The sequence below is a fragment of the Camelus ferus genome, chromosome 27 (assembly GCF_009834535.1).
Source record: "Camelus ferus isolate YT-003-E chromosome 27, BCGSAC_Cfer_1.0, whole genome shotgun sequence".
Classification (NCBI taxonomy): Eukaryota; Metazoa; Chordata; class Mammalia; order Artiodactyla; family Camelidae; genus Camelus; species Camelus ferus.
The window spans coordinates 11,673,101-11,689,654 of record NC_045722.1 but is presented as its reverse complement, the minus strand read 5'-3'; the positions used below and the strand labels follow the sequence as shown (position 1 = coordinate 11,689,654).

At 49.8% G+C, this 16,554-nt stretch overlaps 1 protein-coding gene across 5 annotated transcripts; it reads right to left on the bottom strand.

Moving 5' to 3' along the window:
* Positions 1 to 2,260: 2,260 nt before the first annotated feature.
* On the bottom strand, positions 2,261 to 14,875 carry PLIN1 (perilipin 1). Of its 5 annotated transcripts, none has more exons than XM_032469384.1 (9): positions 14,722 to 14,872; positions 13,987 to 14,045; positions 11,053 to 11,257; positions 9,270 to 9,352; positions 7,768 to 8,032; positions 7,277 to 7,449; positions 5,288 to 5,500; positions 4,639 to 4,884; positions 2,261 to 3,819 (listed from the first exon to the last, which is right to left on the bottom strand). In XM_032469384.1, the coding sequence occupies exons 2-9, from the start codon at positions 14,032 to 14,034 to the stop codon at positions 3,478 to 3,480; spliced, it is 1,575 nt and encodes a 524-aa protein (XP_032325275.1). In that variant the 5' UTR covers positions 14,035 to 14,045; positions 14,722 to 14,872; the 3' UTR covers positions 2,261 to 3,477. The 5 variants fall into 5 exon arrangements, with proteins under 5 accessions (XP_032325275.1, XP_032325276.1, XP_032325277.1 ...); XM_032469385.1 differs by having other exon boundaries at positions 11,053 to 11,251; XM_032469386.1 differs by having other exon boundaries at positions 5,288 to 5,479; positions 14,722 to 14,870.
* Between the last annotated feature and the right edge of the window lie 1,679 nt (positions 14,876 to 16,554).

Here is a 16,554-nt window from a genome sequence, read left to right as displayed (position 1 = left end):
CAGAAATTTATTTCTTTCAGTTCTGGAAGCTGGGAAGTTCAAGATCAGGACCCCAGCATCATGATGTTCTGATGAAGGTCCTCTTCTGGGTTCATATCCAGTGCCTTCTTGCTGTGTCCTCACCTGGTGGAAGACACAAGGAATCTCTCTGGAGTCCATTTCATAAGACCTAAGCACCTCCCAAAGGCCCCACCTCCTAATACTATCATCTTTGGAGGGTTAGGATTTCAACAAATGAATTTGTTGGGAGGGATACAAACAATCAGGCCATAGCAATAGTTGCATAATAAAAACTCTAGTGAAAATGAGTGATTCTTAAGAATTTAATTTCGAGTGGAAAAAAGCAGATCTCAGAAGAATGCATATAATTCAACTTAAAGTTCAAAGCATACAGAACTACATAATATTGGGATGGGTTATATACATAGGAAATAAATTTATAAACAAAAGCACGGGAATAGTAAACACAAAATTCAGGATTATGGATTTAGGAGGCAAGGCCAGGGTGGGAACATAGATATTACACAGGACGTTTTACCGGTTCTGCTCACGTCCTAGCTCTTACGTTGGGTGGTGGGTAGGAGAAAGGTCCAACAGCAGGCCGTGGGAGGAGGCCTCACTGAGCCTGTGCAGGGTCAGTCCCCTCTCTGCAAACAAAGGAAGCTCTGGATGCCCGCTAACTGTAGAGAGATGCCAGAAAGACATGCAGGAGCTTCCATTAACTCAGAGTTTATAGCACTGTTTAAAAGAAATCGACTTTTCAGTTTGTGATCCACATTTAAATATTTAAAATAATTTGATTAATGCATTTCATAAGTTTTGATTTAGTATGAAGTGCTTAAATGTTAAGGAAAATTATGCTTAATGCAATGAGCATTAAAACCCAAGTTGTAGAGGTCTCTTTCTCCAGGCACAGAAGTCCTTTGGATGTTAAGATCCCAGATAAGTATGGGGGTAAAAAGTAGTAAATGATTGCATGGATAAATGTATGCTATTATCTGTAATGGTTCTTTTTCCATTTCCAAAAGCTGTGATTGAATTGGCAGTGCATCTTGTGAGCTGGAGTAGAAAAGGGAGGACAATGTATTTCTCTAGAGAGGGACCTTGGCATCCCAGTGTGAAGCGGAGGTCCTCCTGAGGTCCTGAGCTACCAAAGATGAGCATGGGTGAGGCTTCACATCCATGTGAGCAAGAACGCTAGAGTGATGCCTCTCAGAAAAGAGAAAAGTCCCACATCCAGCCTGGAGCCAACGAAGCAAATTCCTACCATTTAGAGGAGATGATTTGCTCTCATTTCTCACCAGAAAATGTTCAGAAATACTGAGGGCCAATGCTCAGGGCACTTTGCTATCTAATTAGGAGATGTTTAATGATAAAAAGAGACTTTCTTAACACATCGTTTCTTTCCTAGGCTGTCCTGTTGCATATACTGGTCCCCAGCATCCTGGGGTGGGATGAGGGGTCTGAGCCTGGCAAGCAGGTGTGCTGATCGCTACGGTCCTGTCAAGGCCCCAAATGTCCTGGCTTGCTGAGAGGGGTATGGCCCAGGCGGAGCCATAGGATATGGAAGAATGGACAGTTAGGAGCATGTTTTCCAGAGCTCCAGGGGCAGGTGAGGTCCAGGACAGTTGGGCATTTCTCTATACACATCCAGGCCTGAGGCCAGTTCTCCAGCAGCTGCCCAGGGGAGCCCTGCCAGAGCTAGGCTGGGCTCTGTCTTCTTAGCCATGTCATATCAGCTTCTAAGAGACCCTCTTGCCAGACCCACACCCCCTCCCCAGGGAACTGCTAAGTGTGGTGTGGATTGAGAGGGTAGGGTGGGGGGCCAAGGCCAGTTCAAGGTCCTGACCATGTGTATGTCCATCAACCCTCCCCTCTCCTCATTCTGGGCATCCTCAGATTCCCAAAAACGTGGGTCAAGGACAATGACTCATTATACCAAATATCTGCCAGTGCCCAGAGTCAGCGTCAGGGACTGGACTCTAAGGTGTGCAACAGAGTGGGGACTGAAAGGGTGTTCATGGACCTGAGGTGGACCTATAGGGAATGAGTGTGTATTTATAGATGTCTAAAAGGACTGATGGAAGTGTCATAATTATCTGTGCAGCTGCAGATTACAATAACAAGAAAAACAAGTTTGGTTTGGAAAGGCTACTTGGCATTATCTATCAATATTTAAAATGCACATTTTCCTTCAGTTGGCATGTCATGGTTCCAAGTTACAAATTTACTTGGAATATGCACACATCTACATGAAACATTTTGTATAAAGACATTTATTGTAGCACTGTTTGCAGGAGCAAAAAGCTGGAAACAACCTAGAAGTCCATGATTAAGGAACTAGTTTAGTCAAATATGGCACATTTATATTATATTATGAAGTGCTTACTATGTGGCCATTAAAGAGTAAGGAGGATTTATGATACTAATACAAAAAGATTTCTAAGATGTATTGTTAAGTGAAAAAAGCATTCCACAGTTTGTGTAAACAGACTGGGGAGTATATACATGTGTGCTTCCACATGCACAGCCCACAACTGGAAGGGTACACAAAAGACTGGTTGTTTTGAGGTTGGGGAACCAGAGAACTCAGAGAGGAAGGCACATACCCTTCTGCAATGTTTGAATTTTTAAATTATATGTATGCATTTCCTAGATTGACCAAATATTAGCATTTTCAAAAATAGGGCTTGGAATGAACTGTGGCTATAGAGTCTACATATATGGTCTATAATGAATGGTCACCATTGTCCCCCAGCACTGAGGGGGCCAGCATTCAAGAGGCTGAGGGAAGGGGGAATGTGCAGGTGGAAGGCAGTAAGGGTGGAAATGGAAAAGGGGCTGTGAGCAGGGAGGTGGCGCTACAGAGCACAGGCCAGGACTCAGCCTGTGGAAAGTGCAGGGGACTCAGAAAGTGATGCTAATACGCATATAAATACTCAAGAGCTTTTGCGCTGTTCCCTTCAAAGTAGTCTGCTGAGAGCCTGCATACTCAGAGGAATCTCTGCACTCAGGGCTTAAAAATGTGTCAGGATCTCCCGCTCGGACCCTCAGGGTGGTGACGCGTTACTCACTGGTGGCAAATACTTGTCTACAGAGGATGAATGTAAATATTGGAAACAGTTAGATGTCATTTGGCCACACATTTGGTTGAAGAAGTGAGAGGTCAAGGTAGGCAATTAATTTTTTGGTAAAAAACAAGGCATAGCATCAAAGCAGACTGCTACTCTGATGCTTCTCGAAAATAGGCTCTGACAGCTAAGGCCAAAAAGGATGCTCAAAAGATGATGTGTGCCTTGTCAGCATCCTTGGAATGAGGCTCAGGACCCAAGGGGACTACTTTGAATAAGTCAAGGCTCACTTGGACGTGTAGGTTCTGTTTGTTTGCTGGAGACAGCGGCCCTGGCCTTCGGTGGGGACGCGCCGGCCGTGCGGGGTGGGGGACAGGGGGCGGGGAGGGATGGGGGCGCGGTGGGCTCAGCTCTTCTTGCGCAGCTGGCTGTACTGCGCGCGCCCCAGGATGGGCTCCATGACACTGGGCCGGAAGAAGCTGTCGCTGACCCTGCGCGTGGGCTTCTCGCGGGGCATGGCCGGGAAGGCGGGGCGCGGGGCGGCGGGCGCTTCCACCCTGTCCTCGGCGCCCGGGCCCCGAGCGCTGCGCAGGCTGCCACGGGGCTGTGCGGGGCGCGGCGCGGGCTCCGGGCTGGCGGGCGGCGCCCCAGACCCCCTGCGCTCCGCCTCCTGGCGCTCCGCCTCGGCCGGCGGGTTGTCGATGTCTCGGAATTCGCTCTCCGGCTCCATCAGCGACAGCCTGGGGAGCTGAAGCCCAGCAAGCCGCGTTAGGGCCCCTACTTGGCCTTCGTCCCTGCACCTCCCACGCACCGCTTCCTCTGGGGCTCTGGCCTCCCCGGAGCCGCTGTCAGGGGGGTACAGGCGGGGGCGTGGGACAGGAGCGGATGGTGCAGGGGGGACCACTAAGGTCCTGCCCTCACTGACAGTGTGCACAGTCCAGACCCCCAAGGCAAGGAAGACAACCACCCTCTACAGCTGAGGAGACCTCGGGTCTCCCTCAGAGGTCCCTCAGTGGGAGGTCTGTGACTTTCCTGACCCTTCCTTGGGCCTGAGTTGTGGAATAAGGACGGCTCACACCTTGCCCCCCACTTGGGTCAAGGTACCCACTCCTGGTTCTGTTTTGGGCCCAAGGTGAACACCTGGCTGCCAAGACCCCTGTCATGCCTCTTGCTGAGAGTGACTGTGTAACACCCCCTCCCCCTAGCTCTAAGGGGCCTCCTGCCCTGACCGGCCCTCCTGGTGCCTGCATGACCTGTAACTTGCTCTGAAAAGGGACCCAGAGATTCCCAAAGTGATAGTATTGACACCCCTTGGGTTCTTCCTGTTGGTGACAGTTGTTAGAATTGGTATGGGGGCAGCTGCTGTCCCCTGGAACACAACCCACCCTCCAGCCACTTCCCAGGGAGTAGCATGCAAACCTGCCAGGTCCTTCAGTCAGGAGCTGAGGGGTGTGGGCTGTCCCACTGGGGACACCCAGACTGATGATGGGAGACCTCTCCAGCAGCAGGTGGGAAGGATGGATGTGGGGAAAGGTCTCAGGCCAGGGCCACAGGTCTCTATACTCACTGGCACATAGTGGACCACGGTGTCCACCACGTTGTCAGTAACACCCTTCAGGGCGTCGGACAGGGACATGGCCCTCCCTTTGGTGGAAGAGACAGCACGCGCCGGTGTAAGGTGCAGCATCCTCCCCGCCGTGCCCAGCACAGCTGCAGGTGCCCATGTCACGACTGAGATGGTACTCTGGAGGGCCTTCTGCAGGGTGTGTGCCACACTGCCCAGGAGGCCTTGTGGGCCAGGCAGAGCTGCTCTCTGGGGGCCAGAGCAAGGTCAGTGCTTCTGCAGCTGTTCCACGGCACCTCCCCAACCCTTCCCCTTCCCACCATCCCCAGAGCTAGAGGGGAAAGAACATGGGTACCAAATTGAAAAACTATCGGCCTGGCTCTTGGGCAGGTCATTTCTATTCTCTGAACCTCGGTTCCTTTATCTGCAAAATGGGGATGACAATCTTTGTCTTGCCTATTTTATGGGCTTATTGTGAGGGTCAGCTGAGAGAACTTTGTTAGCTAGGCATTTAGGGATGAGGTGAAGAGTTCTGTACTCATGTACCACGTCCCTAGGCCTGGGGACAAAAGACCCTGTTTCACCCTGTGCCTCTGCTTCTCACCCCCTCCAGGCTCCCGCATCCTCACTCGGCTTCCACTCTCTCCCTTACCTCACTGAGCTTGTTCTCGTCAGTCTCTGATTCCTCCTCCTCCTCTGTCTCCTCCCCGTCTGTGTCCTTCTGGTCATCATGGTCCTCCTCCTGAGTGGCAGTGAGGTTGTGCAGCCAGGGCACCCGCACCTCGCTTTGCCGCCGGGACACCACCTGCATGGCCGCTGATGCGCCCCACTGAGCCAGGCTGCTCTGAGGGCGGGAAGGCAGCAGCTACTGGCTTCACAGCCCCTGCTAGTGGCCAGGCAGCCCCAGCAAGCAAAGCCCCTCGTCCCCAGGGTCAGGTGGGGGCAGGTGAGCAGGGCCTGGCCCCAGTAGACTGTTCTTCAAACTTTTTATGGAGTGATAACTTACACCCCCTAAGGTGCACATAGCTTTAGCATATAGCTCTGAGAATTTTTAGAAACACTCCTGTGTAATCACCACAGCTGAAGCTATAGACCATTTTCAACACTCCAGAAGACTCCCTATGCCCCTCCATACCCTCCAAGGGTGACTACATTCTGGCCTCTGTCACCAAACTTTGATGTTGTCCATTTTTGAGCTTCATGTAAATGGACCGATACAATGTGTTTTCTTTCACGAATAGCTTTTGTTCAACTGTTATATCATGAGATTCATCCATATTATTGAATGTCAAAGTAGTTCCTTCTTTTTCATTTCTGCACCATATTCCATTGTATAAATATAACACAATTTACTCTTTCTACTGTTGATGGATGTTTGTGTTGTTTCCAGTTCTTGGCTAAGAGTAAAGCTGATAGGAACATTTTGAACATGTCTTTAGGGGGACCTAATCTCTCATCTCTGTTGGGTGGAATTGCGGGGTCATAGGAGATATATATGTTTAGCTTTAGTAGCTATTCCCTGCAGATCTTTAATAAAGGCTGAAAACAATCAAGCAGGCCTGAGGGTCCCATGGGAGGAAACTGACCTGGGAAGGTGGGTTAGCATGGCTAGCTAGAGGCACAGCTTGGCCTGTTTCAGACCTCCAGAGAGCCCTACAATCAGGGCCTCCTTGTGACACTACTTTAGAGGACACTATTATTTCCTATGTGAACAGTAGTGTCTGAGGTTGTGCAGTACAGTGGCCCCACCCACTAGGGGCTAGGACAGGACAGAGGAGTTAGTCTAGCCTCCATGGGGAAGTGACCACCCTCCCCAGTGCAGGGGACAGAGGAGAACTACTATTGCTGTATCTCAACTGGAGCTACCAAACCTGCACATAGTCGGTTCTCAGAAAATATTTGCTTGAATGAATGAGCCAGTCCTGATGATGCTTTTAAAAATACCACCTTCATGATGGCTGAAAAGGGATTATCTTGTTTGCTGACCTTTTGGCTTTAATGTTGTTTTTATTTCCTTTTGGTTTTTTGGCCTTGTTTCTTTACTAAAGTTCCCATGAAAAAAATCCAGGCTATCTCTCACACAAAGAGGTGGGTGTGGGGTGTGGTGGGGAAAAAGCCTGGGCCTAGAAAGGCAGCTTTACCTTGGGTGCAGTGGGATACAAATTAGAAGCCTCTCAAAGGGAAACCAGAACCCTGGGGGCAGTCAGGGACACAGCCCAGCTGGGGCTGTCTTCCTAACAGAAGGAATTTTGTGCCTTGCTTATTTACAGGTGACACTCCGTAGTGCCTAGAGAGCAGATTGGGGGCTCTCTGCTTCCTTTGCCTGGGAGGATGAAGGCTGGGGCGGGGTGGGGGTGGGACTCAGGGGCAAAATGGGAGAGATAGAAGTGGGTGGTGGGGCAGGACCACTGTAACAAGCGGGACTGCCCTCAGCTCAAGTTCTGTCCTTTCTCTCCCCTTGCATCCTAAAGGACTAGCTCTCTGCCCACCCCCACCCCTATCCCCCCACCTTAGACCTAAAGTCCCAGCCCAGGTTGGAAGAGAGGATGTTCCCAGGACAGGAGGCAGAGTCAGGTAAGGGATGGGAGGGTCACATGGCTCCCAAGCCTTGGGTCAATCAGAGCTCAGGGTAGACACTCACCAGGGGTGCCACACCTGGGATCCACATGGCCAGGGCATGGCCCTGTTTAAGCGCCCGGGCTGTGGTCTGCAAGGTGTGTTGAGAGAGGGTGTTGGCCAGGGCTCCAACTCTGCTCATGAGGCTTGGTTTGGCCTTGGGAGGTTTCTGGGAATGCTGGTGTCCTGGAGCAGGCACTTGGTAGGAGTTTGAGGGAGAAGGAAAGAAAGCAGATCAGAGAGGGGCTGAGGAAAGCTGGGTTGTGTCTAGGGATGGATGGTGGTCATCCTAGCTCCACCACAAGCTCACTGGTGACTTGGGCAACTTACTTTCCCCACTTGCAAGTGGGGAGACGGGCTAGATGAGGATGGGTCCATCTGAAAATCTCGCTGGGCCCTCCCTGTCCCAGAGCAGTAGCTAGGTGAGCCCTGGCCACCTCTTGCTAATTCCCAGGCAGCATGGGTGGCTAACTCTGTCCCCAGGGTGGATCTGCCAGACCCCCTAACAACAAATACCTGACTCTTCCTTGGCTGGAGGAAGGAGGAACTCTACCACCTTCTCAACACCACCCAAGGCCAAGTCGGCCCCTCCAGAGGCCAGCCGGCCGGCTCGGGTGTTGGCGGCATATTCGGCAGTGTCTTTGGCCATCCCCCAGGCGAGCTCACAGCCGGCCAGAGCAGCCCCTAGGACCTTATCTGAAGTGCTGGCAATGGGCACACTGATGCTGTTCCTGGCACTGCGAAGCCGGGTGGAGATGGTGTCCTTCAGCTCAGAGGCGATCTGGGAGAAATGTGGAGGGGAGTTAGGCGTGTGGATCTGGCAGGCCCTAAGCCCAGTTTCAGGAAATCCTCATTTAAAAGCCCAGGGGACTGGCACCAATATTTGGGCACTTTGATTAAGCTAAACTTTAAAGAGAAAAAGCACAAGCCCTCCCTGTGCCAACCACCTGGATCTCCTGGCTTCTTTGTGCCCCATTTCTCCCTGGCAAGATCCTGACCATCCTTTGAAGACCCCAAAGACCACCTCCTTGATAACTAACCTGTCCTAACATGCACACAAGGCATGTCCTCTTCCAAATTCCTCTGCTGTCTCCTCTGTCTTTCTCTCAGAACTCACATTCCTATCTGCATTTATATTGACTTATAGGTGTGGTTGATCTACCTACAAGTTCTGCATTGAAATAACGTCTTTTTCTCCTATTAGCTTGGGAGCTCCTTAATGACAAAGATCTTGCCCTTTATCTGGAAAAAATAAGTGAAGAGCACAGGCCTCAGAGCCAAATAGACCTGCTCTCACGTGGCCTCCACTTAAGGCTGTGTGGTGAGGGGAAAGTCACTAGTTTCCTCATCTATAAAATAGGGAAACCCACCTGTATCCCAGAGGGCTGACCAGAGGGTTAAATGAGAGGGAGGAGGGATCTATAAGTCACGTTATGACCCCTGGCACAGGGCGGGGCTCAGTAAATGTTTGTGGGATGGATGGTAATTTGTCAGTGAGATGGATGAGGTCTGACACTGAAACATATCCCCCCAAAGCCCCTGACATGGGCCTTACCATGACAAATACCTAATGAATACATATCCAGGTGAAGTGACTTTTTCAGTCTCATGGTCCATAAAGTGTTGGATCTTGAGGCCATGGAACTACAATTCTGGGATCGGATGAGTGTGATCCATGATCTTAGGTGACTGTAGTCACCAAATGGTCCAATGTAGGCCCACAGGGTAACTGGTAAAGGGGAGATCAGAAGCAGTGGACCCCACCCCAAGCTCCTGTCTGAATTTGCCTCTGGGCTATGTCTGATTGTTTCAGAAAGCCTACCTTCATTTGGTGCACAGGGAAAGGAAGAAGCCCATTGTGTGGTCTTAGGGGCAGGCAGCAGTCACCTGCCTTGGAGGGTGTGTGCCACAGAAACGAAAGACTCACAGTCGTGGCATCATCAGCCCATGCTCTCTCCTTCCCGGAGAGGCAGTGACAGCTGCATGTGGGAGCATTAGAGAAGAGGGGAGGGGCTCACCTTTTCAGGAGGATACTGAAGGGCTGGGATCTTTTCCTCCAGGTGGTCTAGGCCTCGGCAGGCCAGCTCATTGGCGGCTATGACTGGAAGCAAAAGGCCATGGTGAAGTGAGCCCTGATCCCACTATGAGAGCCTAGCAGGGGCCTCTGTGCCAAAGAAGGTGCCCTGGAGCCCTCAAAACCTCCAGGCCTGCTACCTTCAAAGCATCTGGGAACCTGAGGCCCTCTGCCATCTTTAGCCCCATCCACTGTGACTCCTTGGGACCAGGATGTCTTCCCTCTGAGTAGAAACTTTGGACTCCTGCAGAGCTGCACGCAAAGCCCAGAGCCTGCATCTCCAGCATGTGGCTCCAGGCAAGTCACACCCTGGCTGAGCCTCAGATTCCCCCTTTGGAAAATGTGGATTAATGTGGGCAAATCTTGCATGGTTGTCGTGAGGAGAAAGTGACAGAAACTATGTGAATCACCAAAAGATACTGGTCTCTCCCCTCTTCTCCTCCGTCCCCTCTCTGGGTGAACATGAGAGGGGAGAGCAGAGGTGTGAGGGGGAAGGGGCAGCATGGCCCTGGGATGGGCCTTGGTAGGAGCAGGGCTGGCACTGCTTAGTTCTAGAGCTGACAGGCTGGTCTAGAGTTTCAGATGTCTGTGGCCCTTCCTTTTAACCTCTGGGAGTGAGATGGTCAACAGTGGGAAGCAGGTCACAGGGAAAAGAAAGGGGTGAGAGCAGGAAGATGCAAATGCTCCTGGGAGAGATGCCCAGGGGCTGCTGACATCATCAGCCCTGCGGTCATGACCGTGGAGATCACAGTTTTAAAGGACATCCATATATTCTCTTTCATATATTCTTTCTCCAGATATCTTAGGTTTCTTCACAAAATTCTCAAGCAGCAGAGAGCCCAGGTGACTTCCAATTGGGCAAAATGAGACCTAGGGAAATTACTGAAGGAGCCTGCAGGCAGAGAGGCTGGCCCAGGCCCAGGTCTTCTTTACATCTGTCCTCTCCTGTCTGCTGTGCCGACCCCTCAGATACCCATGATTCTCTAATTAGGACGGTGGAAGGACCTAGACTTCTGGAACTTCCCTTAGCCCTGACAAGAGCTGTGCCTTGGACACCGTATTTTCAAATGAAGCAGAACAGTCTGAGCAGGGGCAAGACTGGTAAGGTCCTCCGGCTCCTGGTCCTCCCGGTCTTCCCTGACTGGTAGCTCTCTGCTGCCCCTCCCTGTCATGGGGCTGGTACCATCAGCTGCTGGACCCCACAGGCTTCCCCTCCTCCTCCATTCCCCCCAGCCCTGCCGGGCCAGCCCCAGTGCCTCCTGCCCTTGCCCTTGAGCCAGACTCTGCTAGTTCCTGCTGCTGCTGCTGGATTTGGAGCTAAAGTGGGTGTGTGGTCTGCCATGGGCCCTACTCCCACCACTGCCCGCATAGCTCTGCCCATCCCTTCCCCTGCCAATCCTTTGTCCCATCATTGTCATCCTAGGAAAGTGCCAGCTGGGCTATAGATGAGGCAGCTATAGATGAGAAGAGACCTATATTTATATTTATATCTGTATTTATATCTATATCTGTATCTATATTGTCTATATCTATAGATGAAAAGACTATGTAATAGGATGTAGGTAGTTAGGAAGGCAGTCAGACAGACAAACAAAAAGGCAGACAGACATACTGGCAGACAGACAAACAAGCTATCAGATAGGCTGACAGATGGGCAAACAGACTGGCAGGCAGTCAGTGAGCATCAGTGAACAGGCAGGTAGCCTCCGAGTACCACAAGGACTCACACTGGGTGGATAGCCTGCGGACCACCGGCTCCATGCTCCAGGCGGCCAAGCTGCTGGCGCCTTGCACGCCCTTCTCGTAGGCATTGCATACAGAGGCCACCAGGGGGTGGGCTTCCTTGGTGCTGGTGTAGGTCTTCTGGAAGCACTCACAGGTGCCACTCACCACCGGCAGCTGCAGGACCCGCTGCAGCACGTTCTCCTGCTCCTGCCACGGGAGGAAGGCAGGCACTGAAGTCATTCCACCTCCTTCTCCTGCCTCCTGGAAGACAGCCCACTCGGGCTAGCCTGGGTCCAGGAGACCTAGGAGGAACCCAGACTAGAGAGGTCTTTGGATGCCCCACAGGAAAAACAAGAGCCAGGCTGCGGCACTCTCCTGGTCACAGTCCTGGCTCTGGAAGGCTGCTGAGGCACTCTCCATCTGCCAGGGGCCAAATGCCACTGCACTTTGCAGCAACCCCACTTAAACTTAATGGGAGAGAGCAAGTGTGCCAGCAGACCTGTCTAGCATTGCAGTCCACCTTGGAAGCTTCAGCTGAACATTTTTCTGGTCTTTCTGGGAGACTGCCTCCCTGTCTGTGTATGCTGGTCCCACCGCCGAGATGCTCCCCTCCCCTCCCCTCCCCTAGTCCTTTCTGTCTGGTAAAATGCCACTCCCTCAAGACACGGCTTGAGTATCCCGGCTTCTGTGAAGCTTCCTGACTCTCCTCCTTCACAGCAGAAGCCATCACTTCCCTCCCTGGAATGTCTCCATACTTGTCACATGGTGCTGTGCTTGTCCTGGGCATGTGTGTACTTGTCTCTCTCCCAGCAGACTGTTATCTCGGTATCTCCAGGGCTCAGCCTAAAGCTTGCACAGTAATGTTAGTCGAATAAACGAATCACGTGAGGGCTGCACCTACTAGAAGGTGGAAGTTTAGATCTGCCCAACTGCACAGAATCACAGAATCTTAGGCCTCCAGGGGCCTGTGCAGCAAGAGTGCTTCCCACAGTCCCTCTGGGAGGCTCGTATTTGGACGTCTCCTTGGATGGAGCTCACTGGTCAGAGTGGCTTATGCCCCTTGTTGGACAGTGTTGCTGAGCTGAAATCCACCTCCACCCACTGCTCCACCCTCTGCCTTCTGAAACAACACCGAGTAAACCTATTTCATCATTCATGGGCTGGCCTTTCACATATTTGGATACAAATATGTCTCCCTTTAGTGGTCCCTTCTCCATGCTAAAGAGCTCTAGTTCTTAACTTAGTTTACAAATGGCTCAGCACCCTGATCTGGTGATTTCCTCCTCTGCCCACACTACAGTCTGGAGTTGCTATTCTTAAAAATATAGCACTCAAACTTGAAGACAGCATTCCAGGTATGGTCTGAACATATGGGATATATTGAAACCATCACTTCTCATTACTGGGGTGCTGTGCTCTTATTAATGCATTCTAACTATGGCAGCAGCCACATAATTAAACTTCAGATCACCTAGGAATGTAAGTGAAAAAACAGTTTCTGAGTTTTAAAAAAATGTGGACTCTAGTCTTGCAGAGGGAAACAACATTTACTCAGTGCCATTATGCTCCAGGCACTGATCGGGGTGCTTTGGTGGCATGACCTCATTTAATTCTAACAGTCACCCTCTGAAGTCAGCATTATTACTACCACCTTGCAGAACAGAAGACAAAGACTCAGAGATGTGACGTGACTTACCTGAGATCACACAGCTAGTAAGTGGCAGAGCCAGGATTCCAACTCAGGCCTGAAAAGGCATAGCTGGGGTTTGGTTCAAAATAACACAGGGTCAAGGAATAGATGGAATGAGGATGAGGCAGGATTGTCCATGGATTATGGTTGTTGGGGTTAGTGAAGGATATTATATTTTTCTGTCTATTCTTACGAATGTCAAGAACTCTTCACACAAACTTCCCAAGTCTGACTCAGATGCTCTAGCTCTCTCTGTGGCTTTGAATATTCACTGCTGCATGGTTCTTCTCTGGATGTGAGGACCTAGCCTCTTCTATTTGTAGGGGGCTGAGTTAGAGGACCCACCAAGACTTGTAGGTACACTAGACAGGAAGCTACAATATTTTAGCTTCTGGTCTTGCAGGTGAGTTTGAAATTTGAACTAGAAGAAGACTATGACTGTAAACAAGAAAATGTTTTCTTTAACATTTTGGACAGAGCCTTCAGGGCTTGTTTTAGGCAAAGCCAAAGAGGGAGAAAAGTCCTGGTAAGGGAATAAACTACCACGCGTTAGGATGGCTCAACTACGCACTTGACCATTTTATGCTTTTTGTGTTCTGTGATTCAATACAAAACTTAACATGGTGATTCCTAGTGCAAAGGTTAGTTAAATCCTAACTTGGGACAAGATGGGTGTTGTATGGGTTCACAGTTTGTAAGCTTCACTATTTTAACTGTGCCTTAATTAGAGAGGCCTTGCCAGGAGGCATCCGGTACACCTAAAAGTGTCAAACAACTTGGAGTCACAGTGAAAACCAGGCTAGACACACAACACTGGACACACTGTCCCTCTACCTCCTTCCCACGTATAGCAGCACAGGCAGTGCACCGTGTAACTCCAAGAGGGCGCCATTTACACGGACTACAACATGCACGCCGCCTCTGGAGTTATGAGTGCAGTGGCTCAGTCTGAATATTCCACCTGGGTGGACAAAGCATGGGCTTCTGCATCTGGGTTTAGAATTCAGTGGTTCTCCTCTTCTCCTTTCCCTTCCAGCCAGTTTTAATAGGCACCCCTCACGCCCAACCCCACATCCTCTAACAGCCTCCTGCAAAAGGTAGTAAGGACAAGAATAACAAGACATCATAGTCAGTGAATTATGAATATAATTTAGATGTTTCTTGCTCTAAGTCCCCTGACCTCTTCTCCCAGCTACTTCTTCCCCCCTCAGTTGTCCACTGCCTCATACAAGCCCACGTTACTTACAGGGAGATCTCCATCCAGCAGGGTTGGGCCCTTGTTGACTGCCATCATAGCTCTTCAAGCTGCAAAGCAGAGGGTCACAAGTCCATGAGAAGCCCTCAACTTGAGATCCACAGGGCCAGTCCCCTACTGCTCATGGCCACCAATGGGGCCCAGGCTGCCTGGGAGCTCAAATTTCCTGAACAGAAGGCATTGTGTTGGAGGATGAATGTCACAGACAAGTGACCATTCGTTAGAGCCTCATAGGGACAAAATGCCCCACAGCTTACTTGTCAAGACTGATGTTTCTTACAAGGGTTCAGAGTAAGAAACACAAAATGAAAGTAGTTTTAAGAGGTTTTAGATGAACTTTAGGAGCTCTTAAGTGAGGGTCCTACAGAGACTAAAGTAAGAAGTTTCAGGTATAATCTTTTTTTTTTTTTTTAACAAAAAAGTTCTGCATTAATTCCTCTCTTTTTAAGCAAGCTCTGTGCTCAACCAGATGAGAAAGTAGTCACTCTTAAAACCAGCTATTTCAGCTATGTTCTGGAAAAGCTAGTGGCCCCGGAATATTTACTCTACACTCTTGGTCATTCACCTTGAATAATCTCTCCCTCAGTGGTTTCCCTGCAGCCTCTTCATGCTCAGAAAAATTCCCAGGAGATCCTTACCCTCAATTTATTTTCCTTAACTCTCAGAAACAAACCAGGTAAGGCAGATGTCCCAGGACTGCCCCCCGCCCCTGGCCCCGAAACTTACTCCAGCTGATGCTGCCTCAGTTCCACAAGCCCAGGCTGCAGAGCGTCTCCTCTGGCAGAAACAATTCCAGTTGCTCTGGGGAGACAAGCAAAGCTACTAACACCTCCCAGCTGGAGGAGGGCAGACAGGAAGAGAAAGCTGGGTCAGCCGGTTGTCATGGTTATTTTTGACCCAGGATCCCCCGGGCATATCCTAACTTCTGGAAGGAGATGCAGCCAACTAGGAGGTAGATCACAGAGCTGAAGGAGAACTGGGGGAGTTATTATTCCAGAGTCATGAAACATCTGTTCTGTAACACATTTCTGGCCCCCAGTTCTCAAAAAACTGTTTTCTAGAAAGGTGTTGGGATATATATATCGTTAAACTCATAAGCTCTGTAAAGTTTTATAATCTTTGGCTCCTTTTCCACAGAGGACACTGTGGGACCATTTTCAACCCATTTCCCTCATCCCTATTTTTTCTTACTATCAAGAAGGAATTTTGAACAGTTAAGATTTAAACCCACACAGGAACAGAGTTCACCTAAATGTACTAGTCTTTGATTATGAAGATAAATTGCTTTCAGTGAAGAAGAGATCCAGAGCTGGGGCTGACTCCTTGACAATCTAGCCTTTGAAGGAGCAATGTCAACCTCTGTAAATCCTAGATTTCAAGAAAGTTTACTGAACTCTACCTGGTCTTAGATGCCACCAGAATATGCAGTGGGAGAACCAACTGGATTTTGTCCAGTATGAAAAAGTGACAATGTTGACCAAGAGTCTGTTGCAGATCAACAGCCTCCAGACAACCAAGAACTATCATTTCTCATCCCTTCCTTAGCAATGAATCAGGCAGGAACCCAAGTTCTAATTCTTGGCTTCAAAGATGCTGGAGGACCATGGTGTAAGTCATAGATTTCAGATTGTCTAAGAAGAGCCTTTTAATTAAAACAGGTAATAGGACAAAAGTTAATTTCCTTATTTTTGGTAGAATCATATCTATTGTTGACTCTCTGCTAAGTTGTATACTGTGGGCAGCAGGAGAAAGGAAGCGGGTGGGAAGAAATGTTGATTTGTGACAGATCCTTTGTAATCAATTCTGTACCTGAGAGATGATAAAGCAGGAAATGAGAAGGAAAGGGAGGAGAGAGTCAGGCAGAGTCCCCCAAAGGACTAATAAATATGTGATACCTTTAATACTTATTGATCCAACCTGGGCTTTTAAAATGTAAGACAGTAATGAAGAGGAAGGGAAGTATCTGAAGAAGTGGCCTCTGCCCTCAAATCCCTTTCTTGATTGGTCACCTCGTTTCAAGATACAGGACAAGTTATCTATGAGGCTGTGTTGGGAAAGGAACCTGGGCCAAAGGGCAGTTTTAAGCCTCTGAAGTAGTGGCTTTGGGCCAGACGGAGTAGAGGGCTCTGTGCCCGAGAGCTCTGCTGACAAAGCTGGTTCTTTGGCCGCTTCAGCTGGGAGTCCAGAATGTGGGTGAGAGGTAAGAAGTGGTGAAAGGGTCTAAGAAAATCCCCTTGGGAAGAGTCTGTTTTCCAGCAGCAGCTTGAAGGACACAGTCATCTTTTCTTCCCATCTCTGCATGCACCCACTCCCTCCACCCCACTACCACATGGGTGCAGGGACCTTATCTTATGCACAAATGGATCCCCAATCTAAGAACTGCACTCAGACATTCATTGTTGCATAAATAAATTCTCAGGCAACAATGTTCAGTTGCCAATGTGCCATCCTGTACACCTATTAGAAATCTTTGGTTTTTAGAGTCCCTCATGAATGAATGTGGAGGCTTGGAGGTGGGGAGGGTTAGAGAGAAGAAAGAAGCACAGGGAAGGAGGTACC